Consider the following 26,531-nt stretch of genomic DNA (forward strand, 5'->3'; position numbering starts at 1 on the left):
GTTGTACTTACTGTACTACAGCATAGTGATGATTGTGAGACTCTACTATAATGCACAATGTACAACAATTGTTTAAGAAATATATAAAATATAATGCAATTTACTGATTCCTTTGGACCAGCACTAAAATGTGACAATCGGGGGCAGGGGGCGGGTATTGGATTGCCAACACTAATTATAAATTTCCTTTTCATAAACCACGGAAATTTAATGGTCGAAGAACCATTAAGTTATATTTTGTTTATTTGTAGTATTCTTATATACTGTATTTTATTGTTTAACATTTTCTAGGCCACTTTTCAGTAAAGCAATCAGGGTGGCATACAATAAAAATAAAAAATGAACAAGACATTCACTACCCCAAGTTGTGGTGGAGTAGTTTCCACATTAGTTAATGGAGTAAGGTGGAGTAGTTTTCCATCATTAGTTTAGATGACTATTTAAAACAGACAAATTCATAGACATAAATTTATGTGATAGATAATCACCAAGTACCAGGTATGGGGGAGAAATAACAATCATGCCCTGCTTGTAAGTTTTTCAGAGGCATACAGCTGTTTATTGTTGGACAAAATGCTGGACTTGATGAATTCTTGGAAGTAAGCCAACTCATGGTACAATTCCATTTTTGCTACTGACCAACACATCTTGTCCCTTCTTCATTAAGATGATAGCCTCTTCCACAGTTTGGCACATTCCTCTGGCAAGCAAAAGAGCCATCTGTGTTGATACACATCTGCCCAGCTGGACAAGGTGAACTTGTGCTGAGACATTCATTAATATCTGCAACAGTACAAAAAATTAAGTTACATTAAATATAAATCTCTTCTCAATTGCAGCGGCTTAAGAAATTAGAAATGCTACCCTTCAGATCCTAAAATAAATGTGGGAAGTTTTCAAATGGCTGAATGGGACAATTAGTCTCTCAGGGGCTCAAAGGCTTCAAATTCTGTGGTGTTTCAACTGGTTTTCAGGGGTCACATGCCTTACCGATACAGTTGCCTAGCGCATCTTGTATAAAGCCACTCTTGCACTGTTGCTTGGGTCGGCAACGAAACGATCCTGGAGTATTCTGACAGATAAAATCGGGGAGGCAGTTATGAGTACCAGTCTCACATTCGTCAATATCTGGTACATCACAAAAGAAAGAATTTGTTAGCAGAAGGTCTTGCAGAACAGTCTTGACATTCTTCAGATACAAGCGACATTTAAGCAAGTCAGACCAAATTCATTTGCATTCTAAAGGTATATTTTCCACGACACCTTTGGCACAACTCACTAGTCCTTATACTTTACTGTAACTAAGCCTACGTACATGAAATAGCAGCATATTTTCCCCATTTACTCTGCCTCTATTTCCTGCCTCTTCCTCCATTTTCCTTGTGTCTATGTCTAGATTGTGAGGCCCCCCCACCAGAGTTCCTATTATTTCAGTGGGAGACAGTGAAGCATATACTTCATTCTTTCACTGAAGCCAGTAAGAATACTTAATTTCAGTATCCTCATCCCTATAGTAATTTACCTAAGACTGCAAAGCAAATCCATAGTTAAGACAGAATATCACACTGAACCACCAAGAAGGGGTGCAGCTATTTTGGACTCTGGACCTAATGAGTTAACAGGCCACCCCTACAAAATAAGCATCCTCTCCGTATATATACATTTCACCACAAACCCACAGGTCTGGGCCAGAGTACATTTGCCAAAACACACACTATGCAAGTCCCAATGTTTTCACATAGCTTCTTGACCACTCACAAATTAACTAGGACTCAATGCATGTACCTTGCTCCATAGTTCAAACACAAAACCAACTTGGACATACAGTGTATTCGTAAGGGGGGGGGATTAAAACCACAATACATGCCCCTTGCTGCATGGTTCTCAGGTCAGCTTATGACCTTTTGGGTCATAAACCAACTTGAGCATAGTGCAATTGTTTCAAAAAATTTGGTTTTTTTATTCGCTAAATGTGAAGTACTCAATGGATAGATAATTCTTTCTGGAAGCTTTACTGCAACAGGAAAAATTTCATTAAAAATCACAGGATTGACCAATTTCCTTGAAATAAAAATACAGAGTATTGCCATCTTGGACTACATGTGTGCCCAATATCAGAACTCTAAGCCCAGCCGTTCTGGAAATGTAAAGGGTTCGGCAAAGGGAAGGCATGTTGCACTTTTTAGTAAAAACAAGGGAAGATTCCTTCGCATGGGGGTGGAATGATGGTCCAGGGGGCTTCATTTCCAGAAGTTTTTGTGACTTTCTGCCATGAAACAAGCCAATCATAGGACTTTTTTGAAGGTTTTTTTTTAATTCAAAAAATCAGTAAAAACAAAACTATGGATTGACTGATCTAAGTCAAAATCAATACACAGAGTTCTCATAACCTGTCCTACTTCTGTGCCAAATTTCAGAACTCTAGGCTTGCCATTCCAAAAATATAAAAGGGACTTTCTTTTCCCTTGCAGAAAATCATGGCCCTCTAGGAGACCTAGACCTTGCCCCTGCCACGAAGCAAATCAAAGTCTCAAAACTGTTTGGCCACCAACTTTGTGGCAGGGCAGGAGTGTAAGGAAGAACAAAGAATTACAAACTATATTCTATCATTTGTAACAAGTTGTAGAAATGTAAGGACATAATTTTTCTAGTAAATATTAGCTGGAACCAGTGTTCCTTGTGAGAGGGATTCCCAGGTGTTGTTGACTACAACTCCCAGCATCCCCAGCTGCAGTGGCCTTTGGCTGGGGATTATGGGAGTTGTAGTCAACAATATCTGGGAATCCCTCTTACAGGGAACAATGGCTGGAACTCAATATTGTTTTATAAAAGACCACTGTAATGCAATCAGTCTGTCCACTTGTTTCAATATAAGTAGCGCTAGACCAAATTCGAGCACATGTCAGATACATGTCTCCAGTTCACATCATCTACCACTACAAACATTGGCTTGCTGTAGCAGTGTTTGTGAATTGGAGCATAAAATTGTTTAGCATCAGTAATCATTATGCTTATTAGGAAACATCTGTGTTTTCTGGGGAAAGGATTACAATTTGATGTATACCTTTGCAAAGATTGTTCTCAGTTAGTTCATAACCAGTTCCACAGCTGGTCTCACGCTGACAGCGGAAAGATCCTAGTGTATTGATACAAATTTGTCCAAAGGCACAATTGTGGCTTGCAGTGATACACTCATTAATATCTAGAGAGAATTAAGGTGAAAAGGTTTGAAACTGAAAGATCATAATATATTATCAGGATGAAAGAATGAATTAGTAGTAGGTGTTCAGGCAGGGAGGACATGTAAACTTAGACCCTCAAAGTAATAAAAACTTATTTCTGAGGTAATCTTTACAAAATGGAAAGAAAAAACTAATCCTGACCAAAAGTGACACTTTCTCATTTTTAAAAATAATATGCAAACATTAAAACTAGATGGACTATCTTGTGCCAATTTCCCCAATACTGTTGACTTCCTGCCAATCTCTATAGTAGAATAGATTCTTCATGAGGAGATAATACAATTCCATACTATACATACCTTTTCAACATACCCACTAAAGGTGGAACTAAATGTTACACAAAATTCAGGACTGCCAGTGAAAAATAGCAGCCACACACTAATTTTCCTACCCACCTCCATAACTCACCTCATGTCCCAACATCATTATGGTCTACATTTTCCCCACCACCATCCATTCTACAACATTTGCTGCCACTGGTGGATATGGGAAAATGCACAAGATACTGATTTCTGGGTTTTGCACACAACAAGTTTAACCAGATTGGTTGAACTTGCTTAAGTTCCAGATCATTGTTTTGTTGCTCTTCTTCCGGTAAATATAATGGAACTTAATTAGTTTATGTGAGGAAAAAATTGTTTTTTGTGTGTGAGACAGCCTGTACTTGCAGACTTAAGTGGTACAGTTGAGATACAGGTTTATTTCCTCAGTAAGAACCAGACCTTAGTGTTATGCTAAATACAGTGATGGAAGAAGCATACGATTTCCCTCTTCAGCCTACTCCTTTGACATGTGTCTTTATTTTCTTCTTCTTCAAGCCTAACCACTATACATTCAGGAAAAACATAGCATATAGAGAGGTCTATGCTGTTAACAAAATAAAGCAAGCCAAAACAACCACTTTTCTTTACCTTCACAAGTATAGCCATCAGGCTGAAGCTGGTAGCCCATAAAGCAAGAACAGAGTACACTGGAACCTGTATCCCTGCATTGCTGGGTGCAAGGACCACCTCCTAAGAAACCAAGGATAGATGTAAAGAGCAGAATATATTCAGTGATTTTACAATATTTATCATTTAAAAGCCCTAAAAGAAACATCATTTTCCATAATTTCTACTGGAGAAAAACCAAGAAATTCACTGGAAATCAATGTTCCAAAATCAGGGCAGAATAGTCTAGGCTGCCAAAGTTACATATGCCTTGAGCTGACATTGTTCACTAACAGTAAATCAAAGAGATGAAATATCTTCTAAAAGGAGACCACTAGCTTTAGCCAAAGGTTATGTGTTATGCCTACTGACAGCAACTATTCTGACCTATCCTCAATACATCCTGATAACAGAGCTAAACCACTGAAGGAGTCTTGAATCCTTCACATAGCATCAAGAGGAATAATAAAAACTTCTTTAAATACATCAGAAGTAGGAAACCTTCCAGGGAGGCAGTTGGACAGTTAGATGACAAGGGCGTGAAAGGGTTTATGAAGGAGGATATGGAGAGCGCAGAGAAGCTGAATGAGCTCTTTGCATCTGTCTTCACAGCAGAGGATATTGAGCATATACCCATGCCTGAATTGAGCTTCTCAGGGACAAAGGCTGAAGAACTGAGTTAAATGGAAGGAAAAAAAGATGATGTTCTAAACAGACTTGAAAAATTAAAAATTAACAAATCACCAGGGCCGGATGGCATCCATCTGAGAGTTCTTAAAGAACTCATATGTGAAATTGCTGATCTCCTAGCAAAAAAAAATATGTAACTTGTCCCTACAATCAGGCTCTGTACCAGAAGACTGGAAAGTAGCCAACATAATACCAGTTTTCAAAAAGGGATCCAGGGTGATCCAGGAAATTATACGCCTGTTAGCTCAACATCTGTAGCAGGTAAAATAACGGAACACACACTCAAGGATAAGCATACAGAAGAATGGGCCTTCCTGAAGGAGGACCAGCATGGCTTCTGCAAAGGTAGAACTCTTGGAGTTCTTTGAGAGTGTCAATAGGCATGTGGATAAAGATGATCCACTTGACATAGTATACTTGTTCTTTCAAAAAAGTTTTTGACAAAGTTCCTCATCAAAGGCTTTTGAGTAAACGTAGTAGTCACGGAATTAGGGGATAGGTTTAAGTGTGGGCTGGAAACTGGTTGAAGGACAGGAAACAGAGGGTAGGAATAAATGGACAGTTTTCACAATGGAGGGAAGTAAGAAGTGGGGTCCCCCAGGGATCGGGTACTGGGACCAGTGCTCTTTAACCTATTCATAAAAGATCTAGAAACTGGGGTAAGCAGCAAGGTGGCCAAATTTGCAGATGACCTTAAATTATTTAGGGTAGTGAATCCAGAAGGGATTGTGAACAGCTCCAAAAGGATCTCTCCAAACAGGGTGAGTTATTTAAAATAATGGTTAAAAAAAATTATTTTGGTTTTTAAGAGTCAGAGGGAGGAACAATGAGTGATGCAGGGCACTGAGGTTTCACCTGTGTCCACTGGAAATCTTATTCAGCCACCACAGTTGCTACTGGGATTTTAGCAGGCACTGCCCATGGATTTTCAACCATGGATTTTCAAGCAATCTCTCTGCAGATGTAACTGTTATACACTTGCTGACTAAGAAACAGAACAATTAAAACAGATTCACAGGAAGAGTTTTATTCATGTATTGAATTAGCTCACCTCTGCAACGGTCATGAAGGTATTGATCCTCTTGGTCAGTGTCTACTAATGGTACTGTAAGAAACAAAACAGATGCTGCATTTTAAAAGAATAAAATGTGTTTTAATCACATTATTTAGACACAGTATTTAAGTGCATTGTCTCTTGTATGTGTTTATTTTGACTTAGGACAGTGGTTCTTAACCTTTTTGCATCTATGGTCCTGTCAGATCCTCAAGGGATCTCCCATAGACTGCCCATCCCATTTATATAATATATTGTTAAAAGGCTCCGGTGACCACATATGAAGAGATTTCTTTACATAACCTTAGTGAGATGCGAGTAACTACAGGACTGGCATACTGCTAAGGTATTTTTTCATTTGGATCACATGGGCCTGCAAAAGCACATTGCACACAAGTTTTCAAGAATGATTACCCCAGAGCAGTGGTTTTTAAACTATTATAGAAAAACCCTGGGGAAATATCAGCAATGAAGGCCAAGTTCCCTGAAAGAGTTGGTCCATCCTAGATACATAAGCAGCAGCCTTATACAGAGTCAGATCCTGTCTCTATCCAACTACAGTGTAGCGTCCCTTCAGTGGCTATCTTAGATACATAAGGTAATAACCAGCGTTTTGTATTTTGCCCGGAAACATATCGGTAGCCAGTGCAAGTGTTAGTATTAGAGACGTTGGTAGAGAAAGAGTTCCTCAGCCCCTCTCCTCCAGTATCCTCCCCAAAACTGAGCTGCCATCGTCACACACCAAAGGCCTGCAGTATCATAGAGAGTTCCTCAGTTCCCTTGCCCAGTAATATCCCATCCAAATCAGAGATGTGAACTCCTAATTACTTGGTAGCTAAACTTGGGGATTCAGCTTGGTAGCAAGGTAGAGGGGGAAACATGCTCTATATCCTGCAGGACTTCTGTCCAGCTATTTCATTACTTATCGCAGCACTTCTCCCTCTGCTAATTTCGTGAAATAAGTTTGTGCTCCACTACCTTAGAAAGTTGTTACTCAGCACAGCTTACTTAATTCTTTGCTAGGACCATCGACAATCGATACATCCGTGCTTTCCTGTCCCTCAACACAGCAAGCTCTGAAGACCAATCCACACTGGTATCCCATCAAAAGGCTCTGCTCACAGCTGTTCGCTTGCTTCTGGGCCACCTTCCCCAAAAAGCAGCAATAACAACATTTCTGTCAAAATAAAATTTACTTATTATTACCAATAAACTTTCAGGTAACACAGCATCAGCCAAAGGAAGAGCAGAGAAATCAAATGTCCATACTATTGACCTTTCTTGACTTTGGAGAAAGTAAAGCCTGTGTTATTCTGTTCAAATTCAATAAAGTATTAATGCAAATAAAATGGTGGTTTCACACTACTGTACAAGTATACTGACATGTACCAGAATTCTACATTGCAAAGAAATTCTAATTTATGTGTATTTGGTCACCTAACACTTCATCTAATACTCATACAGTGATTTCCTATGTGTTCAGATGGCTTCACATACATTATCACCCACAAGAGGCCTGGACAAGAAGCCAGAATTCCCTGCCCTGCCCTTGCTCTTTCAAATGCATTTATAACTGCCTCACCTCTATTTTTTTCTTTTCCAACTAAAACCAAAATTTATTCTAGGTTTTTTGGTTTCTTTTGCAACAGTAAATATAATTTCCTAATACATTTCAAGTGCAACCCATCAACTCAGCAAAAAGCAACCCACAGTTTCCCAAAATGCCAAGAAAATTGATCATGCTAATAAGGAATCAAGGATGAGCGGTTTTCAATAGGATTTCCAAATGTGTTCATAAAGAAGTTTGATTGTCCATAGTTCCCCCACCCACCCCGTAATGTCCGTAAAACATATTTTCAGGGGTTGGCAACTTTAGCTCATCCTGATTGGTAGTTGCCATATTTCTCCCCACAATTCTCCTCAGAATAATGCTGTGCCCTCACGTAATATCATTCTGAGAACTATGTGGGGAGGAGGGGTGTCAGATGATAGCCAGGAGAAAGAACTCTGCCAGTAAGGCCCCCATTTTGCACCACCTGAAAGACTGCCAAAATGCCCCTGTTTTTGCCACTGTAGAGTGACAAGGGGTGGTGGAGGCAGCTCAGTCCCAATTCAAATACCAACAGTTTTAATGGCAAAAACTGCATTAATAAAGTATTAAAGACTGACCAGCAGAGGGCTCTCGTTGGCTGAAGAACATACTTCAGACATGCAGGAGCATAGTACAAAAATATTGCACTTCTAGCTACTAGCTGCATATTTCAAGTGAAAGCTGAACCCATGTGGAAGTTTGAAACCACCTGGAAGACACTATCTCACATAGCCCAGAGTTGTACTACTCATGAGTAAATTTGCACCAATCAAATCTGGATCATTAATCAAAAGTATTTTTCCAAGAATCCTTGATGCACAGAAATCCCCTCACCTATGGCATTATTTTCTAAGAGGCACATTTGGAACTGTGGGCATACCTTTCAATTGCAAGCACCACCTTTTGGGCTGGGTTACCTATAGCTTTGGCAGGATCCAGGGCAAAAATCGTTTGTGTGCCCCCACCCTCAATGAATTGGTTATTTGTGTTTATTCCAACCGAGCTTGATAATATTTGTGTTTAAAATGGTATAGGTACTATCCATATCATGAAGAAAAAGTAGGCAATTAACAGTGTGGGATGCTAGGAAAGGAAGAGGTCAAAAGAGCTTGTGGCTGCATATATGCATGTTATATCACCTCTAGTCCTTTCTTCAACACCCAACCCCTTAACCAACAATATTTCATGTGGCCTTTGACTTCTCTCCTCAGTCATAATTTCTAACTGTAACCAAATGGCCACACTTGGAATATTGTGTACAATTCTGGTCACCACATCTAAAGAAGGGCATCGTACAACTAGAAAAGTTGCAGAAGTGAGCAACCAAGATGATCAAGGGCCTAGAGCACCTTCCTTATGAGGCAAGGCTAGAACACCTGAGGCTTTTTATTTTAGAAAAAAAAGACGACTGCGGGGAGAAATGACAAAGGTTTATAAAATCATGCATGTTGTGGAGAAAGCTGCTAGCAGAAATTTTCCTCTCACTCGCATAGCACTCGAACCAGGGGTCATCCCATGAAATTGACTGCCAAGAAATTTAGGACCAACAAAAGGAAGTACTTATTTACACAATGCATAATCAACTTGTTGGATTCTCTGCCACAAGATGTGGTGACAGCCAACAACCTGGATGGCTTTAAGAGGGGTTTGGATAACTTCATGGAGGAGAGGTGTAGTGTTCCCTCTAACAGGAATTCCCAGATGTTATTGACTAGAACTCCCATAATCCCCAGCCAAAAGCCATTGCAACTGGAGATGCTGGGAGTGTGGTGCTGGGGGATTCCCCCAGGGACGGGAGCTCTAGGCACCTGTCTCTGGGTCAGCGTGAGCTGCAAGCAGCTTGTGCTGACACACTATCCCAGCAGCCCAATTAAGGGCATGTTTGCTGGGCTTTGGCGCTAGGTTTGGCTGCTTGAGAACAGCCTCTATATGTAGGCATAACATACTATTTATATTGATTTTCAACCACTTCCACGCCAATTCTAAGCATGTAAACTCAGAGCAAGTTCAAGTGTGTGTGTGCGTGTGTGTGTGTGTTCGTACATATACTCCTGATACTACTATTCTCATCCCAGATCATGCAAGGAGCACTCCAGTTTGATCTCTGATGAACAGATTTTTTGAAGCCAAAACAAAAGCACTGACAATCACACGTATCACCACCCCTTTGCCTCAGCAACACCATATAGAATATCTCATGTAATGCCAATGTACTGGAGATGGGTCAGATGATAGGGACTGCCTCACTAAAATCTATTTGCTGTAAGAGTAAAATATTCTTTATATTTATTGTTTGTTTAGTTAGTCAATTTGTGAAGCTGAAGGAGGAAGGAAAGCCCAGCAGGAACCCGACTGTAACTCTGATTTAAGCAGACTGTTCTTATTCTGACGGGGTGGGGGTGGGGATCCATATCAAAGAAGACCCTAAGAAGGAGATGAGGGATTTAGATTTCAAGGGCTTCTTTATCACAAAGGAGTGGGTTGATTTCTTAGAAGGAGAGGCAGCAGGATGGAGAATTTTATTCAGGCTTACTCAGTGTGTGTCTCTGCATAGTTGGTCCTAGGGTTTGGGGCACCCTGGGTGAAGTTTGACTTTGGCACCCCCACCACAGCCAGGAAGCGTAGAGCCTGGGATTTAACTTGAGCCACTCAGGCTGCTCACTCATGGGGTTGGCTGACAGGTCTGAGCTACTTTGGGGACACAGTGGAAGAGAGTTCCCAGTATATTACAGGGCAAAACTCAATATCAGCAACATCTTTTCATCTCTGCAGTGTTAATTTGGAAATCCAGCCAAGACCATTTCTTTTTTGAAATGAGACTATCATGTGGAGTAATGGGCAATGAAGACTGTAGTGTGTGTGTGTGTGTGTGTGTGAGCGCGCGCGCAGAATGTGCAGGCCCTTCGGGGAGCAGGTTGCAGTATTTCATCTTACATTCTTACACCACTGTGCAGTACTTCAGGAGTACAATGCAAGCGGGAGAGAAAGAATAATTTGCAGTGCTATATCTTGGCACTGTTTACACACACCCCCAAAAGGATTGGTGCCTTAGATGACTGTCTAGGTCTGCCTAGTGGATGGGCCAGCCCTGTGCCTCTCCCTCTCCTGAAGCTGGTGGCTTACTTCTAACTGGCAACAAACTGTTGCAGCAGTTATTCACTATTATCACCAACAATGACCACTAAAGAATGGTGGGCCACTGTGCAAACTGGTGGGCCACTGGGTGAAACAGGATGTTGGACTGGATGGGCCTTGGGCCTGATCCAGCAAGGCTGTTCTTATGTACTTATGCTGACTGCCACTCCATACAACACTGGCCCTCACACCAGCTTTCAAAAGCACAGCCTGGTGCTCTGTCCCTACTAGCACTCACAAGAGGTACCCAGGAAGATCAGTTCAGTTGGCTATTGCTCCTCTTCCCTCCTACCCAGATGACTCACACGCACAGGCAGTGAACAGTGCAAGAAAGACGACAGAGCAAAATGCATGCTGGCACTGGCTGGGAGAAGAGGTAAGAGACCACAGTGGCCTCGCCAGGACTTCCTCTCTCCTGTCAGCACAGAGCTCCTTGAGAAGCCCTGGACAACTGTGCCTTCCAATTCAGCCTTCCAATTCAGACAGGGCTGCTCTTGGGCAACCGTGACTTCACAAATATCTAGGAGGAACAAGAGAAATTATTCTTGCTGACTGGTTCTCTTCATGCCAATGCCTCCAGATCCAAACTGTAGAACACAGTCATGAACAACTTTGACAAGGTGGAATCACTTGAAGGTAGGAGCAGTACATCTACACGTCCTGCATGCAGACAACTAGCTCACTAAGAACTGACCCAGGCACACAGTTTAAGAAGAATAACTGTTCTCCACATTTTACCAGTTTACACTTCTTTAGGAGACCTCATCAAGAAAAGCACATTCTAAAAGGACTTTCTGTGTTTGTCCCGGGTTTTTGCCATGACAAAGTTGACTGAGAAGTTGTACTTACATTTGATGGGCATATCCACAGTGACCTATGTGATGCCTATGAAAATTATGTTTTATCAAACAGTTTGAAATACTTCTGGACTCTCACCTTACTGATTTTTTCTTCACAGTTAGAATTATCCTCAAGCTCGTCACAATCTTCATTCTTGTTTGCTGTAGCTATTCCTGCAGTACAGTGTAGCTCCTCCAGTTGACTGAGACAGCACTGCTCCTGAGCTACGCTAAAGTTAAATGAAAAGAAATGGAAGGGAAAATAATCTTAGGCCAATGGCATAACGACAACATTGTTGCATCCATAGAAATATTTTAATTATCTGGCACATTAGATGTTTGTTTGTTTTATTTTTACATTTATATCCCACTCTTCCTCCAAGGAGCCCAGAGCGGTGTACTACATACTTAAGTTTCTCCTCACAACAACCCTGTGAAGTAGGTTAGGCACCTATGGCATACCTGCCAACATTTCAGAATGAGAAAGAGGGACAAAGGCCAAAAAAATTCACACACACCCTGCTAGACAGGGATTAATGCACCACACAAAACTCTTTTCCTCCCCTCCTTGCCAAGCCCTCACTCTTAAACAAGACCCTCTTCTGTGGGTATAGTGATAATATGAACTTGGGAAGCAACTCTAAAAGGCAAAATCTACACTCTTAATCCAAGCCCTATTATGTGGTATATTGATAATATGAACGTGGATAACAGCCCTGAGGCTAAGCCTCTGAAACCAGACCCTATTCTGTCGGGACTACAATATAAACTGAAGAAATAGCTCTGAAGCAAAGTCAGTGCTCTCTCTCATGAAATCAGACTTTGTAAGGATTATAATATAAACTTGAAAAAAGCTTTGAAGAACAAATGCTCTCTCAAATGAAATCAGACCCTATTCTGCAGGGAATATAAACTATAGGGCCTAAACTGGAGAAGAAATATCTCTGAAAAGCAGATGTGCTCTCAAATGAGATCAGATCCTATTCTGCAGGGAATATTCTGCAGAGAAATAGCCCTGAAAAGCAAGGTCAGCATTCTCTCAAAAAAAAAAAAAGTCAGGACCAGAAAATGGAAGAAATCAAGCAACAGCTCTCTCTCCCCCTCAGTGTCTTTGCACACTCAAACACAGTGCACCTTGTGGGCAGGGGTTTTATAGGGCCAGATCTGGCCGTCGCCACCCTTGGGAGGAGGCTCTGGTCTACCCATTGCCAGAGCCACCGCCTCCTCCAGCTCTGTCTGAGGCTGAGATCCCAGATCTTATTGGGATCTGAGAGGTGACTCTTGTGAGACTCAGGCAAACGGAGCTGGAAGGGGCGGCAGCAGAGATAAAATGGGATATTTGTGGGCCTCCCTGTGAGGTTGGGAACCAAAAGAAAAGGTTTTGTTTGGTGAGGTGGCTGTCCCAGGAGAAACAGGGCAGTTGGCAGGTATGCTATGGTTGATGAGGGAATAACAAACATGGCTAGTTACATCATGTCCAGCCAGCTTTTTCAGAATAATGGCTGACATGAAGAAAATTGCTCAGAGTAGTCTTGTTGAAATTTAAAGAAGTTAAGCAATGCCTAATGTAATTTTAATTTCAGTGGGTCTATTTTGAGTAATTTTCCTCATCGTGTCAGCCAATGTCTTTAACTCCACGTTTACTGCTCTGTATGGAGCCAAACTACATGGTCAAAAATGTGGCACAGATTTTCCGGGGCTTTGGAAGTGTTGTCCGCATGATTCAGTAGATGTTTTCTAAAAGCAGCCACTCAGAATGAAATCATATGATATTTCAAGACTATAGTGGTCTGCTTTAATACATTCCCTATTCCCTTTAGACCTTGAGCATTTCTCAATACAGAAGTACTGAATTCACCACCATCCCCCTTGGTGGCTTGATAAAAACATAAACGGTTGGTTGACTTGGTTAAAATCATGGTTAAAATCCCAAACATACAGTAAGTAATCTTATGTAGATTTAACTAAGTTTATTCAGAAACAACTCCATTTTCCTCCTTTTTCCTTTCTGACTCCGCCCCACCCCCACTCTCTACAGGATCCGCACTAGGACACAATTCTAAATAACATGGAAGATTACTGGATAGAATACAACATAGTGTCATCAGTAAGGCCTGCTTGCCACCTTACAAGCTGAGAGGCTGGAGAGGTGAGGAAACTGCCTTTGCCATGATTTGCTATTAGTCGGTTTTTGCCTGTGCATGCGGGAACCCACAACGATGAGGCAGACCCAGGTTTGCCGTCAAGAAATGGTTAAAAGGGTCTGTATTACCAAACTGCACTAATTGCAACTTGCTAACAGCACAATAAATCTTGTCGACCTGCTGGAATGCAGGCAAAGGGGCCCCCATTTGGTATCTGTAGATAAGAAATGGCTGTCCAGTACTTTCAAGGCCACATCTGGAAGGGAGTGAAAATAGTTAGCTGCGTTCAGAGAGAAGAAGGGGGGGGGGATTGCTTAATTATAGTTCGTAGGGGAAAATGTCTGATTGGTAATAATTGTAAGATGACGATGCTTACTAATGAGAATTGTATCCACAATATGTAAATTGCTATGTGTTTAAAAGGCGAAGACACAATGTAAACAGGGTCTTGGGCTTTGGAATTTATTTCCACTGCGACCAAATTGCTGGCAATAAATCTGCTTTCTCTTACGTCTGGTGTCAATCTCAATCACAAAACCCAGGGATTTCTGCTACAACAAGGCATGATGGGGCATCAGCATGGCAGGTCAGAGTTGCAGGAACTCCGATAACTCCAAATGGGCAACTTGCTTCATTGAGCTTCAGTGCTTGACTGAGGCCGTTAGTTGCGGACTGCTTCCCAGACTCTACCTTCCTCCACTGGGAGAGCCTTAGCCTCCTGGCCTGGAGTGTTGCACTTCTTTTTTATTTTATTTCTTTATTGTTAAATGTATATACCACCTTTCATTAAAACAATCCCAAGGTGGTTTACAGCAGAATTTAAAAACAAGATTGTAAAAATGACACAATTAACATATTAAGCTAAAAATATAAAACAAATCTGATTAAAAAATGTAAAACACAAGCATAAAAACAATACAAAATACAAAGTACAAAGAGCAGCAGCAGAGACAATCATATAAAAGCCTGGGTTAAAAGCCAGGATTTAACATGCTTTCTAAAAGCTGTGATGGAGTCTGAGGAGCGAATAACCACCAGGAGAGAATTCCAGAGTCTGGGGGCAGAAACAGAGAAGGCCCTGTCCCATGTGCACAACAACCGAGCCTCCCTCATTGTCGGCACCCGATGACCTCATCAAGTAGGCAGCAACCCTTGGGAGCAGGTGGTCCCTCAGATACCCAGGGCCCAAACCGTTAAGGGCTTTAAAGGTCAAAACCAGCACCTTGAATTGGACCCGGAAACAAACTGGTAGCCCGTGCAGCTCTTTCAAAAGGGGAGTGATGTGCTCCCATTGGGCAGCTCCAGACAAAACCCTAGCTGCCGCATTTTGCACTAGCTGCAGTTTCCGGATATTCTTCAAGGGCAGCCCCATGTAGAGCGCATTATAGTAATCCAGCCGTGACGTGACTAAGGCATGGGTAACCGTGGCCAGATCTGCCTTCTCAAGAAAGGAACGCAGCTAGCGCACTAGCCGAAGCCATGCAAAGGCACCCCTGGCCACCGCCTCCATCTGAGCTTCCAAAAGCAGAGCCGGGTCCAGTAGTACCCCCAAGCTGTGTACTTGCGCCTTCGGGGGAGTGCAACCCCATCCAGAACCGGTAAAATCTCCTTATCCCTATTGGCTCTCCTACTGACCAACATTACCTCCGTCTTGTCCAGATTCAATTTCAGTTTATTAGCCCACATCCAGCCCATCACAGCCTCCAGCCCCCGTTTCAGGACATACACCACCTCCCTAGGATCAGGTGACAAGGAAAGATAGAGCTGAGTGTCATCTGCATATTGCTGACAACTCAGTCCAAGTCTCCAGATGACCTCTCCCAGCGGTTTCATGTAGATGTTAAACAGCATGGGGGACAAGACTGAACCCTGCGGGACCCCACAGGCCAATGGCCACAGAGCCGAGCAGTAGTCCTCCAGCACCACCTTCTGGACCCTCCCCGCAAGAAAGGACTGGAACCACTGCAACGCAGTGCCTCCGATTCCCGTACTTGAGAGGAGGCCCAGAAGGATACCATGGTTGATGGTATCGAACGCTGCCGAGAGGTCCAGCAGAACCAACAGGGACGTACTCCCCTATCTAGTTCAAGGTGTAGGTCATCCACTAGAGTGACCAAGGTAGTCTCAGTCCCATATCCGGGGCAGAAGCCAGATTGAAAAGAGTCCAGATAATCCATATCATCCAAGACCCTCTGCAGCTGGGACGCCACCACACGCTCTATCACCTTGCCCAAGAAGGGCAGGTTAGAGACTGGTCTATAGTTGTCCAGGTCAGAGGGATCAAGGGAGGGCTTTTTAATAATGGTCTTACCATCGCCTCCTTAAGGCATGATGGCATCCTGCCCTCTTTTAATGAGGCATTAATAATCACCTCCAACCATCTACCTGTACCCTCCCTAGCAGCTTATATTAGCCATGAAGGACAAGGGTCAAGAGCACACTATGTCGCCCGCACACTGCCCAGGATCTTGTCCACATCCTCAGTCGGCACCACCTGAAAAGAATCCAACACATCAGGACCAGATGGTGCCAGAGGCATGTCTGCCGGAACTGCCAGAACTCTGGAGTCCAAATCAGCACGGATGCGAGCAACTTTATCTGCAAAGTGACACACAAACTTATCACAGCGGGCTGTAGATTATTCCACCCCCATTGCCTGGGGAGATGTGTGCAGCAATGTCTTTGCTACATGAAACAACTCCGCTGCTCTACACTGAGCAGATGCTATGGAGGTGGGGGGAAAGCATTTCTTCGCTGCCCCCACCGCCACAGAGTAGTCCCTAAAATGGGCTCTAGCCCGTGTTCGGTCGGATTCATCACAACTCTTCCTCCAGCATCGTTCCAGCCATCACCTGAGTTGTTTCATCGCCCCAAGCTCCGAGTAAAACCAAGGAGCCGAACGGGCTCCACCAAGCCAGAGAGGGCGTTTAGGAGCAACCGTGTCAAAAGCCTGAGCCATCTCTCCATTCCAGAGATCAACCAGGGCCTTGATAGGGTCACCAGCTCTGGACACTGGAAACTCCCCGAGGCTGTCTGGAATTCAAGCAGATCTATAAGCCTCCAGGGGCAGACCATTCTAATTGGTCCACCACCCCTGCAGAGGGCAGACGGAGCAGTCAAACTAAACCACACCAGATGATGACTTGTCCATGACAAGGGAGTTATCCCAAACTCCCCCAACTCCAGAACATTTATTTCCCGGTCGGCAAAAACCAAATCCAGAGTAAGTCCTGCCATGTGGGTAGGGCCCGATACCAACTGAGACAGGCCCATGGAGGCCATGAAGTCCTGAGCTGCACCTATTAGGGGGGCTTCAGCATGGACATTGAAATCCCCCCAAACAATAAGCTTGGGGGAACCCAAGGAAACCTCCAAGACCACCCCCGCCAGCTCAGGTAGGGAGACTGAAGTGCAGCAGAGTGATCAGTACACCAGCAGAATCCCCAGCCTATCTCGGAGGCCCACCCTCAAGGACAAACACTCAAAATTCTGAGATTGCCTGACCGGGCACCTGGCAATGGGAAAGGTCTCTATATAGATTACCGCAACGCCCCCTCTCTGACCCTCCAGGCAGGGCTACTGCATGCTCAGGAAACCTGGAGAACAGAGCTAAGAAAGACCAACCCCGCCCAATTCATCCAACCAGGTCTCCTTCACACATACCAGGTCAGCATGCTCATCCACAATCAAATCATGGATGAGAGATGTTTTGGCATTGGCCGACCTGGTATTCAGCAGCAGCACCCTAATCCTCGAGGGAGTGTTCTCAGAGCTCCCTGTGGTCAGAGGGTTGGGAGAAGAGCTGGAAAAAGGAACAGGCCTCAATTGCCTGGACCATTTCCTCCTGTAACGGCCTGCCCATCTCCCGCTGCCATACCTCCCTCTGCCCGCCACCTGTGATATTTCTGCCCCCATTCCATCCCCACTTTTCTGCTCTCCCAGGCACATCCCCTCAGCCTAACCAACCACAGCTCCTCTGTTTGATAAAAACAAGGCCCAGGACTCATGCTCTCATTCAAGCTCTCATGCTGGCTTCATTGATGGAAAACAAGGAAGGTCTTCTGGGCCCCAGGCAGCTCGCCCCATGGCTGGGAGCCACAAGGACGAGAGCCCTTGTGCTCTCGCCCTTTGGCCAGCCTGCCCCATATAGCAGCCCCAGCAGCAGCCCAAAGATGACACACACCTGGAGGAAAGAGGTGGGGCAGAGGCAAAACAGCAGAGTTAATGCCCCAGCCCAAGCTGTTCCTTTCCTTCCCATTCTTTCCATCAACTCCCCCCTGGCTACTGTTGGTGCTGGCATCCAGGCACAAAGAATCCCAAGGTCCCTTGGTTGGATGGGGCTAGTTCCATGGAGGGATCAGGCTTATGTGGCACAGATTCCTGGGACTCCTCATCCAGGGTCAAGCTCCAGTTGAGTGTCAGGGCCTGGGCCCAGTGCTGGTCCTTTCTTGAAGGGATTGGCGTCTGCCCAGAAAAGAGATCACAACAGTAACACTAAACCATGGTTATTGAATCCATGATTTGCAAATACCCCTTTTCGGAATGGATTGCCCACCCACAGCAGGGAAAGAGCATTTAAATCCCTTTAAATAGCATTTAAGCCCTTCTCCTGACAGCAATTGCACCACCATCCTCGTAAGAGCCCCGCAACAGAACAGTCTTGCGCAAGCACAATTACTGGCAGTGGAGGGGGGTGGATGCAGGGGGCACTATTTTTCTCTTCAGGAAGGGATCATGACAACTTCCTAGGAGAGAATATGTATGTGAGGGAGGGCAAAGGATCCTGGGATCTGATCAACTATGGCCAAGGATGCTCTTGCGATGGCAGATCCTGGCAAAACAGTCCAGGAACACCCAAGCACACTCCTGCCCCCGTATTGGCTTGCCAACCAGAGACTAGCCCTCTCATGAGAGGGCCAGTCCACTGGAGAGGACCAGAGGCTCAGTAAGCTTTGGGCCTCTGCCGGACTGCACTCTCATGAGGAGGGTCATCCAAAATCACGGGGGCCCAACTTGTGTGGGGCCCCCATTCTTTAGAACTGGTACACCATGACCCCCTCCTCTCCAGACAATCCTTTCATACTACCAAGGAGTAGTGGTTGTGCTATGCCTCCAGGTGGTACCAGGTAGGCAGACTTGACTCACTAGAGAAAGGTTTTTACTGTCTTTCAAATATCCTGGGTTTCGATGGCATTGCAGCATATACAGATCAGCGCCCACAGAGAATAGCATGAGAGGGGAGCTCCAATTATCAGTGAGCCCAGGAAAGTAGGGTGCCATATCGGACAAAAAACAAACATGTACGACCAATGGATGACCGGACTGGCAGAGGAACTGTTTCAACACAGAAGTCGCCAAGACAGGGAAAGGTGTTGCTGGGCTACCCATACCCATGAATTGCTTGTGTGAAGCAACCCAGGCAGGGCAGCAGTTGCCATCCAGCCCACATGCGTGTCTCATTGGGACTTCCCTTTCTGTCATCATCACACAGGAAGAATCTCTCCATTCACTAGAGGTAATACTGCTCCTGCTGGACAGTTCTTCTCATGAGTAACACCAGAGATTGCATGCATCCTCAACTTTATTGTACACAAAATAGAGCAGAGCCATTCAAGAATTCCTGGGTGGGACTGCCTTTTAAACCCAACCCCAGGTATCACTGCCCTGCCTCGTGTTATCTTTGTAATGATCTAATTGGGTAGCCCAGTTTATGGTGCCACTGGGACTGCATGTACTTGTGAACATATTTCTTTATCTATTCATTTTTGGGGAGCAAAACACATGGTCTTGCCATCCCATCCCCTTTCTCTTCTGATTGCCGGTTGCGGGGATGGGTGGGGCGGAACAAGGGACACAGTGGTAAGCCAAGGGACACAGTGGTAACCCCCAATGTGACTTTTCCCTTTGATGGGCTTAGAACCTTGGGGTGGGTCAACGCGGCAACCCTGTTGCTGGGCAGTGGCTTTAAGAGCACAGGGGACAGGGCAAGTGCTCAGAGAGGCGGCCAGTGAGAAGCGCAGCGGGTATGGAGCTGGCACATTTCTGGGCAGGTCTGGGCCACCCTCTCTATTATTTTGGTTCCAGAAACAACACAAAACCCCAGTTGTGGCAGCGTCTGCATTCGGATGCAATGTTGCTGCCTTCAAACCTCAGGCTGGAGCAGCAAAACTCACTACAAACCAAAGGTTCAGACTGGAGTTTAGCGAGGGAAAACGCAGGTCACTTTCACCACAAAACCACAGTTTTACACCTTCGGACGTACATGAATTCCAACCTCGGCACCATTCAACTCCAGTTTGGCGTTACATGCAAATGTGATCAATATCATTTCACATTCTGGGTTATAGCCAAACCTTAACCACAGTAAGACATAATATTAAACCATGGTCAAGGAACACAGACCATAGCTACACATTATGTCTGTACAGGGCCTGTGTTTCTCTCCAAACCTCTCAAGACTCATAATCCATATTCTTGGGCTTCAAGCATTACCATTTATTTATTCTTTAAGTCTTTTCTCAACAGACAAACCCAACTTGGAGATCAACTGACAGATTAGCAGATTTCTAAAGAAACAGAATTCTGTGATTTTGTTTCATTTCTTCTTTAGATTTACAAAGAAGAGTGAAAGCCTGCATTACTGTTCATTAAATGAATATATAATTCCAGAACTCTTTCATCTTTTCTATTATCCTCTCCAGAGGGTGCATACTTAAAACCAGCATGAATTTCCTAATAGCATCTGGAGAGTTCTTATTTCCCTTCATCTAGTGCCAGTCTGGTTTTAACCAGGCCAGGGGGGGGGGACCACCTCTCATCTTGCTCTTTGGTCTTTTAGCATATCTTGCATCTGTACCTGTGCCATTCAGAAACAATTTGAGAACTCTCTCATTTGAGAAAGTTATGACTAAATAGGAAGTTTTGCTAGTTGTGAAGAAAGAGACTGGCTGGGGAGCTGCCACCATCCTGCTCCTTATCCCAGCTGAAGAGACCCCGCTCCCCCAAGTGCCACCACAGAGCAGCTGGGACCATCTTGCTCTAAGGGAAAAGGAAGTGAGACTAAGGCCCACGTAAAAATGTAAATGTGTGGCTTCATGTATTGTCTTTCATTTAAGTTTTTTGTAAACCGCTTGGCAAGGTTCACCTGAAAAGCGGTGTATAAATGCAAAAATAAATAAATAAGTAGTTCATTAAATATCTAGATATCAAATGCAAAAAAGAAAATCTTTTTCTTATTCAAGAAATTCATTTAAGGAAATTGGATTGTAACTGTGAATTCCATATTTACAGGGAAAGAATATGTAATTTCAGCCTAGTTCTCACCAAGGTGATAAACTTGTGTCTGGGCTATACCATTTCAGACTGTAGTTGGGGGCTCCCATGATTAAATGCTCCACCATTAAAACAAATCCTGCACATAGAAAACTAGCATGTCAGTCTAGCCTTCTCCCTAGTATGCTAATGTTCTACATTATTTTATTTTTTGTTAAATTTATATGCCGCTTTTCAAAAGAAATCTCAAAGGGGTTTACAGAATAAATAAATATGAAAAACAATCATAAAATCCATAACAGCCCCCCGCCAATTAAATGCAGCTCATAAAAGCAAGAGGACCACACCCCTTAAAGAACAAAGACCTGATTAAAGAACCTGCCTCTTAGAGGCAGCAAGGGAAACTGAGGAGCAGTCGCAGATGACCATTGTGGCAGCATTCTAAAGCCAACGGGGGCAGGTAGAATGACTGAGAAGGCGCTGTTCTATGCGCACGATAATTGAGCCTCGCTCAGTGTCAGCACACACTGATGATCTTGTCAGGTGGGCAGAAACATTCAGGAACATGCAGTCCTCCAGGTATCCAGAGCCCAACCCAGCAAAGTTTGACAAGCCAAAGCTGATAACCAGCACTTTGAACTGCATTAGGAAATAAATTGGCAGCCAGTGAAGCTCTTTCAAATGAGCATAATACCATTACTAGCAGGCAACTCCAGACAAAATAGGACCATTCAGTCCTATGGAACCCCGATAATTATCTGAAGAGGTGTAGCCCACATACAGGGTATTACTTCATGGAGAAATAGGTCATAGCTATTCTTTGCCATACTCTCTATTCTTTGCCATACTCTCTATTCTTTGCCATACTCTCATTTTAATGACTCTGTCCCCTTTCCTATATTACTGTTTACAGCTAACTTACTGAAGCAAATTGGACAAACAGGCAGGCACCACTCCCCTCCATAACGCACCTAAATGAACATGTGCTTCGTTCACCAGCTGGGTGCAGGAAGAGGGTGAGGGGGCACTATGGTGATCCCCCAGACCCCAGCAGCCCAAGAACATTTATACCCCTTTGTCTAATGGTGGCTATGCCCCTGATTTGTAGGGTTGTGTGGACTTTGTCATGCTCACCTTGAATCAGCTCAGAAATGGCTTGAACTTTATTCCCCAGAAAAGTTCGGGGGCGGCCGGGGGGCGGGAATCAGACAGTTTTACAAACCAATTCGTTTTCTCATTCCTCCTCCAGTGCAAACTGAACTTTCAAAGGGATCTGGGAGAGAGTTTTTTGAGAGAGAAAGGCCCCTTCCTGAGGTCTTTGAGAGCTCAACAGAACCGCAACCAAACTAGACCTATGCATTGACTTTCACAAGGCACTTCACATGAATTGGTATTGTAAACATTTTATTATTCTGAAAGTTGTATGACAAGTGTAACAGTGTTTTCAGATAAAGCAGGGTAAAGTAAAGACAAGTTAAAGGAAATTAGTGTGCTTCTGTGTGGTAAGGAATAGACATTCACTAATTGCTTCTGAAAATGAAAAATGAAGCTGGTAGGCAATTCACCGTTTTACATATTTCTCACATAACTTTTTCACTGGTTGAAAGTGGAATTATGTATCTGAACTCAAGTTAATATTTAAAGCTACTATCTAGTTAAATTGTTTTTTTAAACTTTTCTAGTGACTGGAGATTTGAATAATAAAGCACTTCTTTAGCATCATCACTAAAAGAATAAGCCATCAAGTCCTGGATAAATCACCACCTCAGACTTCCCCTTTTTCTGCCAAAACATGGGATCAAAAATGACCTAGTCACTTCCCCCCAACAACCCCAAGTGAATGCTTCTTTCATACCACCAGGAAATATCCCTGAAAACATAGGATAAGTGCAGGTTTCAGCTCTCAGGATGTTTTGCTGGCTAGGGGAAACCTTTTGCTTCTCCTCAACCCAGGGGCACATCTAGGTCATTTTGGCACCTGGGCTGTCCCTGCTGGGATGCCCCACGCAGTGTGAGGCCCTCCCACCCTACTTTTGGGGGTTTCCTACATCCGCCCTACCACAGCAAACATTCATTAACAATATATATATTTTCCAGCTGCCACACAGCTGAGGTGTGGCGTCCGGGAGCTGCCAGCAGTCCTTCTCCCCTCACCGGCAACAGCAGCAGCATTTGGAGAGCGATACTGGACCTGCCGTTTGGCTCGGAATTTCGAATGAACTGTGAGGCGCGCCTGCACAGTTGTGAGTGCTCATCGCAAGCCCGTGATGTCACAGGCTTGCGACAAGCTCTCACAACTGAGCAGGTGTGTCTCGCAGTTAGTTAAAAATGTGGGGCCTAACAGCAGGCCCAGCATCGCTCTCCGGTTGCCACTGCCAGCGACGGGGTGGGGGGAGAAGGACTGGGGGACTGCTGCAAGCAGCGCAGCCTGCTGCGGCAATGGAGGAAGTGTCTGGAGGCCCCACCAGGCAGCGAGGGCTGGGCCAGATCCCCGTGGCCCGGTCCTAAGAGCGCCTGTGCCTCAACCTAATACAAGCCTCCTGAGCCCCGAGAGGTCCCAGAACAATTGTTGGGGGTTTAACTGGACCTCATGCTGCATTTCTTCTGAACCCAATCTACCTCCCCCACCAATTGTGTCTCATATATTATTCAAATGCACACAAGAATCAGCCCTATCTACATTTGAGGACACTTAAGAATTGGAAGACAGAGGTTGCAACCTTAAGCACACTTACTCATTGAACTCAGTGGAACCTGCTTCTGAGTAAACATGCTTAGGATTGTGCTATAATTATCTTACCAAGTTATTTGGATTCAGGCAGAAAACACTTATATATCACTTTTAAGAAAGCACCCTGACTCATCAAGAAACATCTCCCCCCCCAAACACACACGTGATCTTTGTTTGATCTTTTTAATAACTTAAGCAACTTCTAAATCAAATATGTTATCTGTCAATTGTTCTGTGTAAGGGACTAATTTTACAGTCAATACAAATGAAAAAAAATTCAGAAAAAATGTGACAGACGTGATTGCAAAACACATTGTTTCCACACTTAAAAAGAAATCAAGCCTAGATATCTACAATTACATATTTTAAGAGAGAGAGAGAGGAAAAGCAAGATAATGTATCCCACCCCCCCAAAGTGTATTTTAAGCAAGTTCTCCGATACAGTAGGGCAGTGGTTCCCAACCTCAATTCTTCCAGATGTTACTGAACTACAACTCCCAGTATGCCCAACCAAATTTATTATGGCTGAGGATGCTGGGAGTTGTAGTTCGGCCACATCTGGAGGAACCCAGGTTGGGAAGCACTGCAGTAGAGGAATCCAATTCTTCTGCTAATTATTCATATGTGAGTAAGCCCCAAGTCAATATAAGAAAGTATCTTGCCCAAAGAAATATGGGCAGCCAGTGTAAAGACAGAATACAAATGTTTGACTTTCAAACCTAATGCTGTAAGGACATGAACATTCTAGCTGTTATCATAACAGCTGCTTTGAAGCATACCTGCATTCTTTGGAATCAGAGTTTAATGGCAGAGAACTGCAGTCTCTTTTTTCACTCGCCCATTCATATCCACTTGTGCAACAGCTCTCCACTGAAGTTTCTGCAGGAGGAGGAAAAAGACAATGTGTTGTATAAGCTCTTAGCAAATAGTACAGAGGACAGTAAGCTACAACTCACTTTCTTCTCCTCATCCCATCCCATCATTATCACCTGGATAGTTATAGAAGAGCCAATTGCTATTTCTAACTTTAATGAGGACTATACTACTACATTACATGAACCTGAGGATTACACCTAATTTTTCTGTATCACAGAAGAAAGAAGTTAGCTATTACTTTGTAACAAAAGCAGCATTAGACATGGCATGAAAGTTGAGAAACAGCACGCATAAGCACAATGTGCTTTCTATCCTTACACATCTCCTTCGCATCCAAAACATAATTTCTGCAGCTCTTTCAAATAGAAAATTCACAAAGTGATCCACACTGGGACGGGTGTGTGTGCAAGTTATAGAACTCTCATCATTCTGGATGAGAGGACATGAGATCCTTTTGCTTCCTCTTTCATTCACATCAATTCAAGGTTGGAAGCTTCAGTGATTAAGCTCCTAGTATGTAACAGTTACAAGCATGCTGCACTGGCTATATTGTACTGGCATAGCAGGATAGTTAAGATGAAGAATTGTTTCAACTTTCTACCATTATAAACCTGGAACATTCTATTGGCCATAAAATCAAAACACTCTGAACATTTGCAGACAAATATATAAACTCTTGGAAGAAAAATCTGAATTTAAGATCAGAAAACCATGGAGAAAAACCAGTGAAGACAAGCTGTTCCTTAAAGGTCTGCTCTAGTCATGAACTGAGGAAATACCTACCTCACTCATGATCATTTTCTGCAAATTACTAATAAAGATGACTAGCTTACCAAGTGGTAAAGCTGGGGGGAAAACCCTTACCACTTGATAAGGACAACCTTCACAATACATTGGAATGTGTGGCAAAAAAGTAGTCATGCCACATGTCCATCGATACAAATCCTGTCATCAAACAGCTATGTGGTAGAAAATCTGCAGGAAGTTGGTCACCTGTATTCACATACTGAGGCTGCTCTCATGGGCAGTCAAAGATCCACCAGGATCCATGTGGATTCTAGAGATCCTACAGCACCAAACCCAGCACCGAAGCCCGGCTCTTAGCCGAGGTTAAGGGCACAAACATGCCCCTAACCTGGCTGCCAGGATCAAGAGTCAGATCCCACATCCCCTGGGGGACTCCCTCAGTGCACTATATTAAGCGTGTACTGCCCTGCAGGATACCTGGAGGCCGGGAGAACGCAACCAGCAGCATGGGTTATGTGGACTGGGGCCAAGAGCAGTCATCTGGGGGAAGGTAGGTTAAATCCTGCCTTCCCCACTGGCCACCAGCCCATGTGTTTGTGTGAATAGCCCCACTGTTTTCCAGTGTCACTGTTAATTAACAGACATTGTCCTACAATGGGACAACCTGCAGTGACAACATCATCTGGCTGGTTTATTCATGGCCCTGTGATCGTTTCATGGGAAAGCCCCCAAATCCATGAAGCCGAGGTAACAATTAGCAGCCTGGAATGCTGTGTTAGGGGTGTGTGTGTGAAAATGGTTCTCTCCGAGTAAAGCCTCAGCGGTTGCATCTCAGCTCCCCTTCAACTGCTACAGTTGAAGGCCTTCAGACATTCCTGGAGATACTAAGGCAGAGGATGCAAACAGTTGTATGAAAATGGTTTAAAAGAGACTTTATATCCCATAGTGTGTACACACACATTCCTTTGACCCCACTGCTGTTATTCTGTTAAACAGAATTTGCAGGCTTCTGAAACAGATAAAATGCTAGTTTACCAGAGGGAAGAGTGGGACAATATGTATCAGGCCTGCACAACATGCGGCCCAGGGGCCGGATGCAGCCCGCAAGGCCTTTTTTCCTGGCCCCCGGGGCTATTTCCTCTTCCTCCCCCTGCTGCTTAAAAAACACCCCCCCAAAAAAATTCCAGCCTCTGCACAGCCGAGGAGATGGCTGCGGGGGTGCAAGTGTTCTTCCTTACCCTCCCCCACGGCAGCAGTGGCGCACAGCGGCAGAAACTAGAG

At 44.0% G+C, this 26,531-nt stretch overlaps 1 protein-coding gene across 4 annotated transcripts in view; it reads right to left on the minus strand.

The window, feature by feature from the left end:
* The window catches only part of FBLN1 (fibulin 1), a 139,306-nt gene that overhangs the window by 79,276 nt on the left and 33,499 nt on the right, over positions 1–26,531 (minus strand). For all 4 annotated transcript variants that reach the window (XM_053254877.1, XM_053254874.1, XM_053254875.1 and 1 more), the window contains exons 2-9: positions 24,407–24,506; positions 11,578–11,710; positions 6,924–7,092; positions 5,913–5,966; positions 4,154–4,255; positions 3,065–3,202; positions 991–1,128; positions 640–783 (exon numbers count right to left, since the gene is read on the minus strand). In XM_053254877.1, coding sequence (XP_053110852.1) covers positions 640–783; positions 991–1,128; positions 3,065–3,202; positions 4,154–4,255; positions 5,913–5,966; positions 6,924–7,092; positions 11,578–11,710; positions 24,407–24,506 — 978 coding nt within the window. The remainder of the gene's footprint in view (positions 1–639; positions 784–990; positions 1,129–3,064; positions 3,203–4,153; positions 4,256–5,912; positions 5,967–6,923; positions 7,093–11,577; positions 11,711–24,406; positions 24,507–26,531) is intronic.

This window comes from Hemicordylus capensis, chromosome 5, assembly GCF_027244095.1.
Source record: "Hemicordylus capensis ecotype Gifberg chromosome 5, rHemCap1.1.pri, whole genome shotgun sequence".
In the NCBI taxonomy this organism is placed as follows: domain Eukaryota; kingdom Metazoa; phylum Chordata; class Lepidosauria; order Squamata; family Cordylidae; genus Hemicordylus; species Hemicordylus capensis.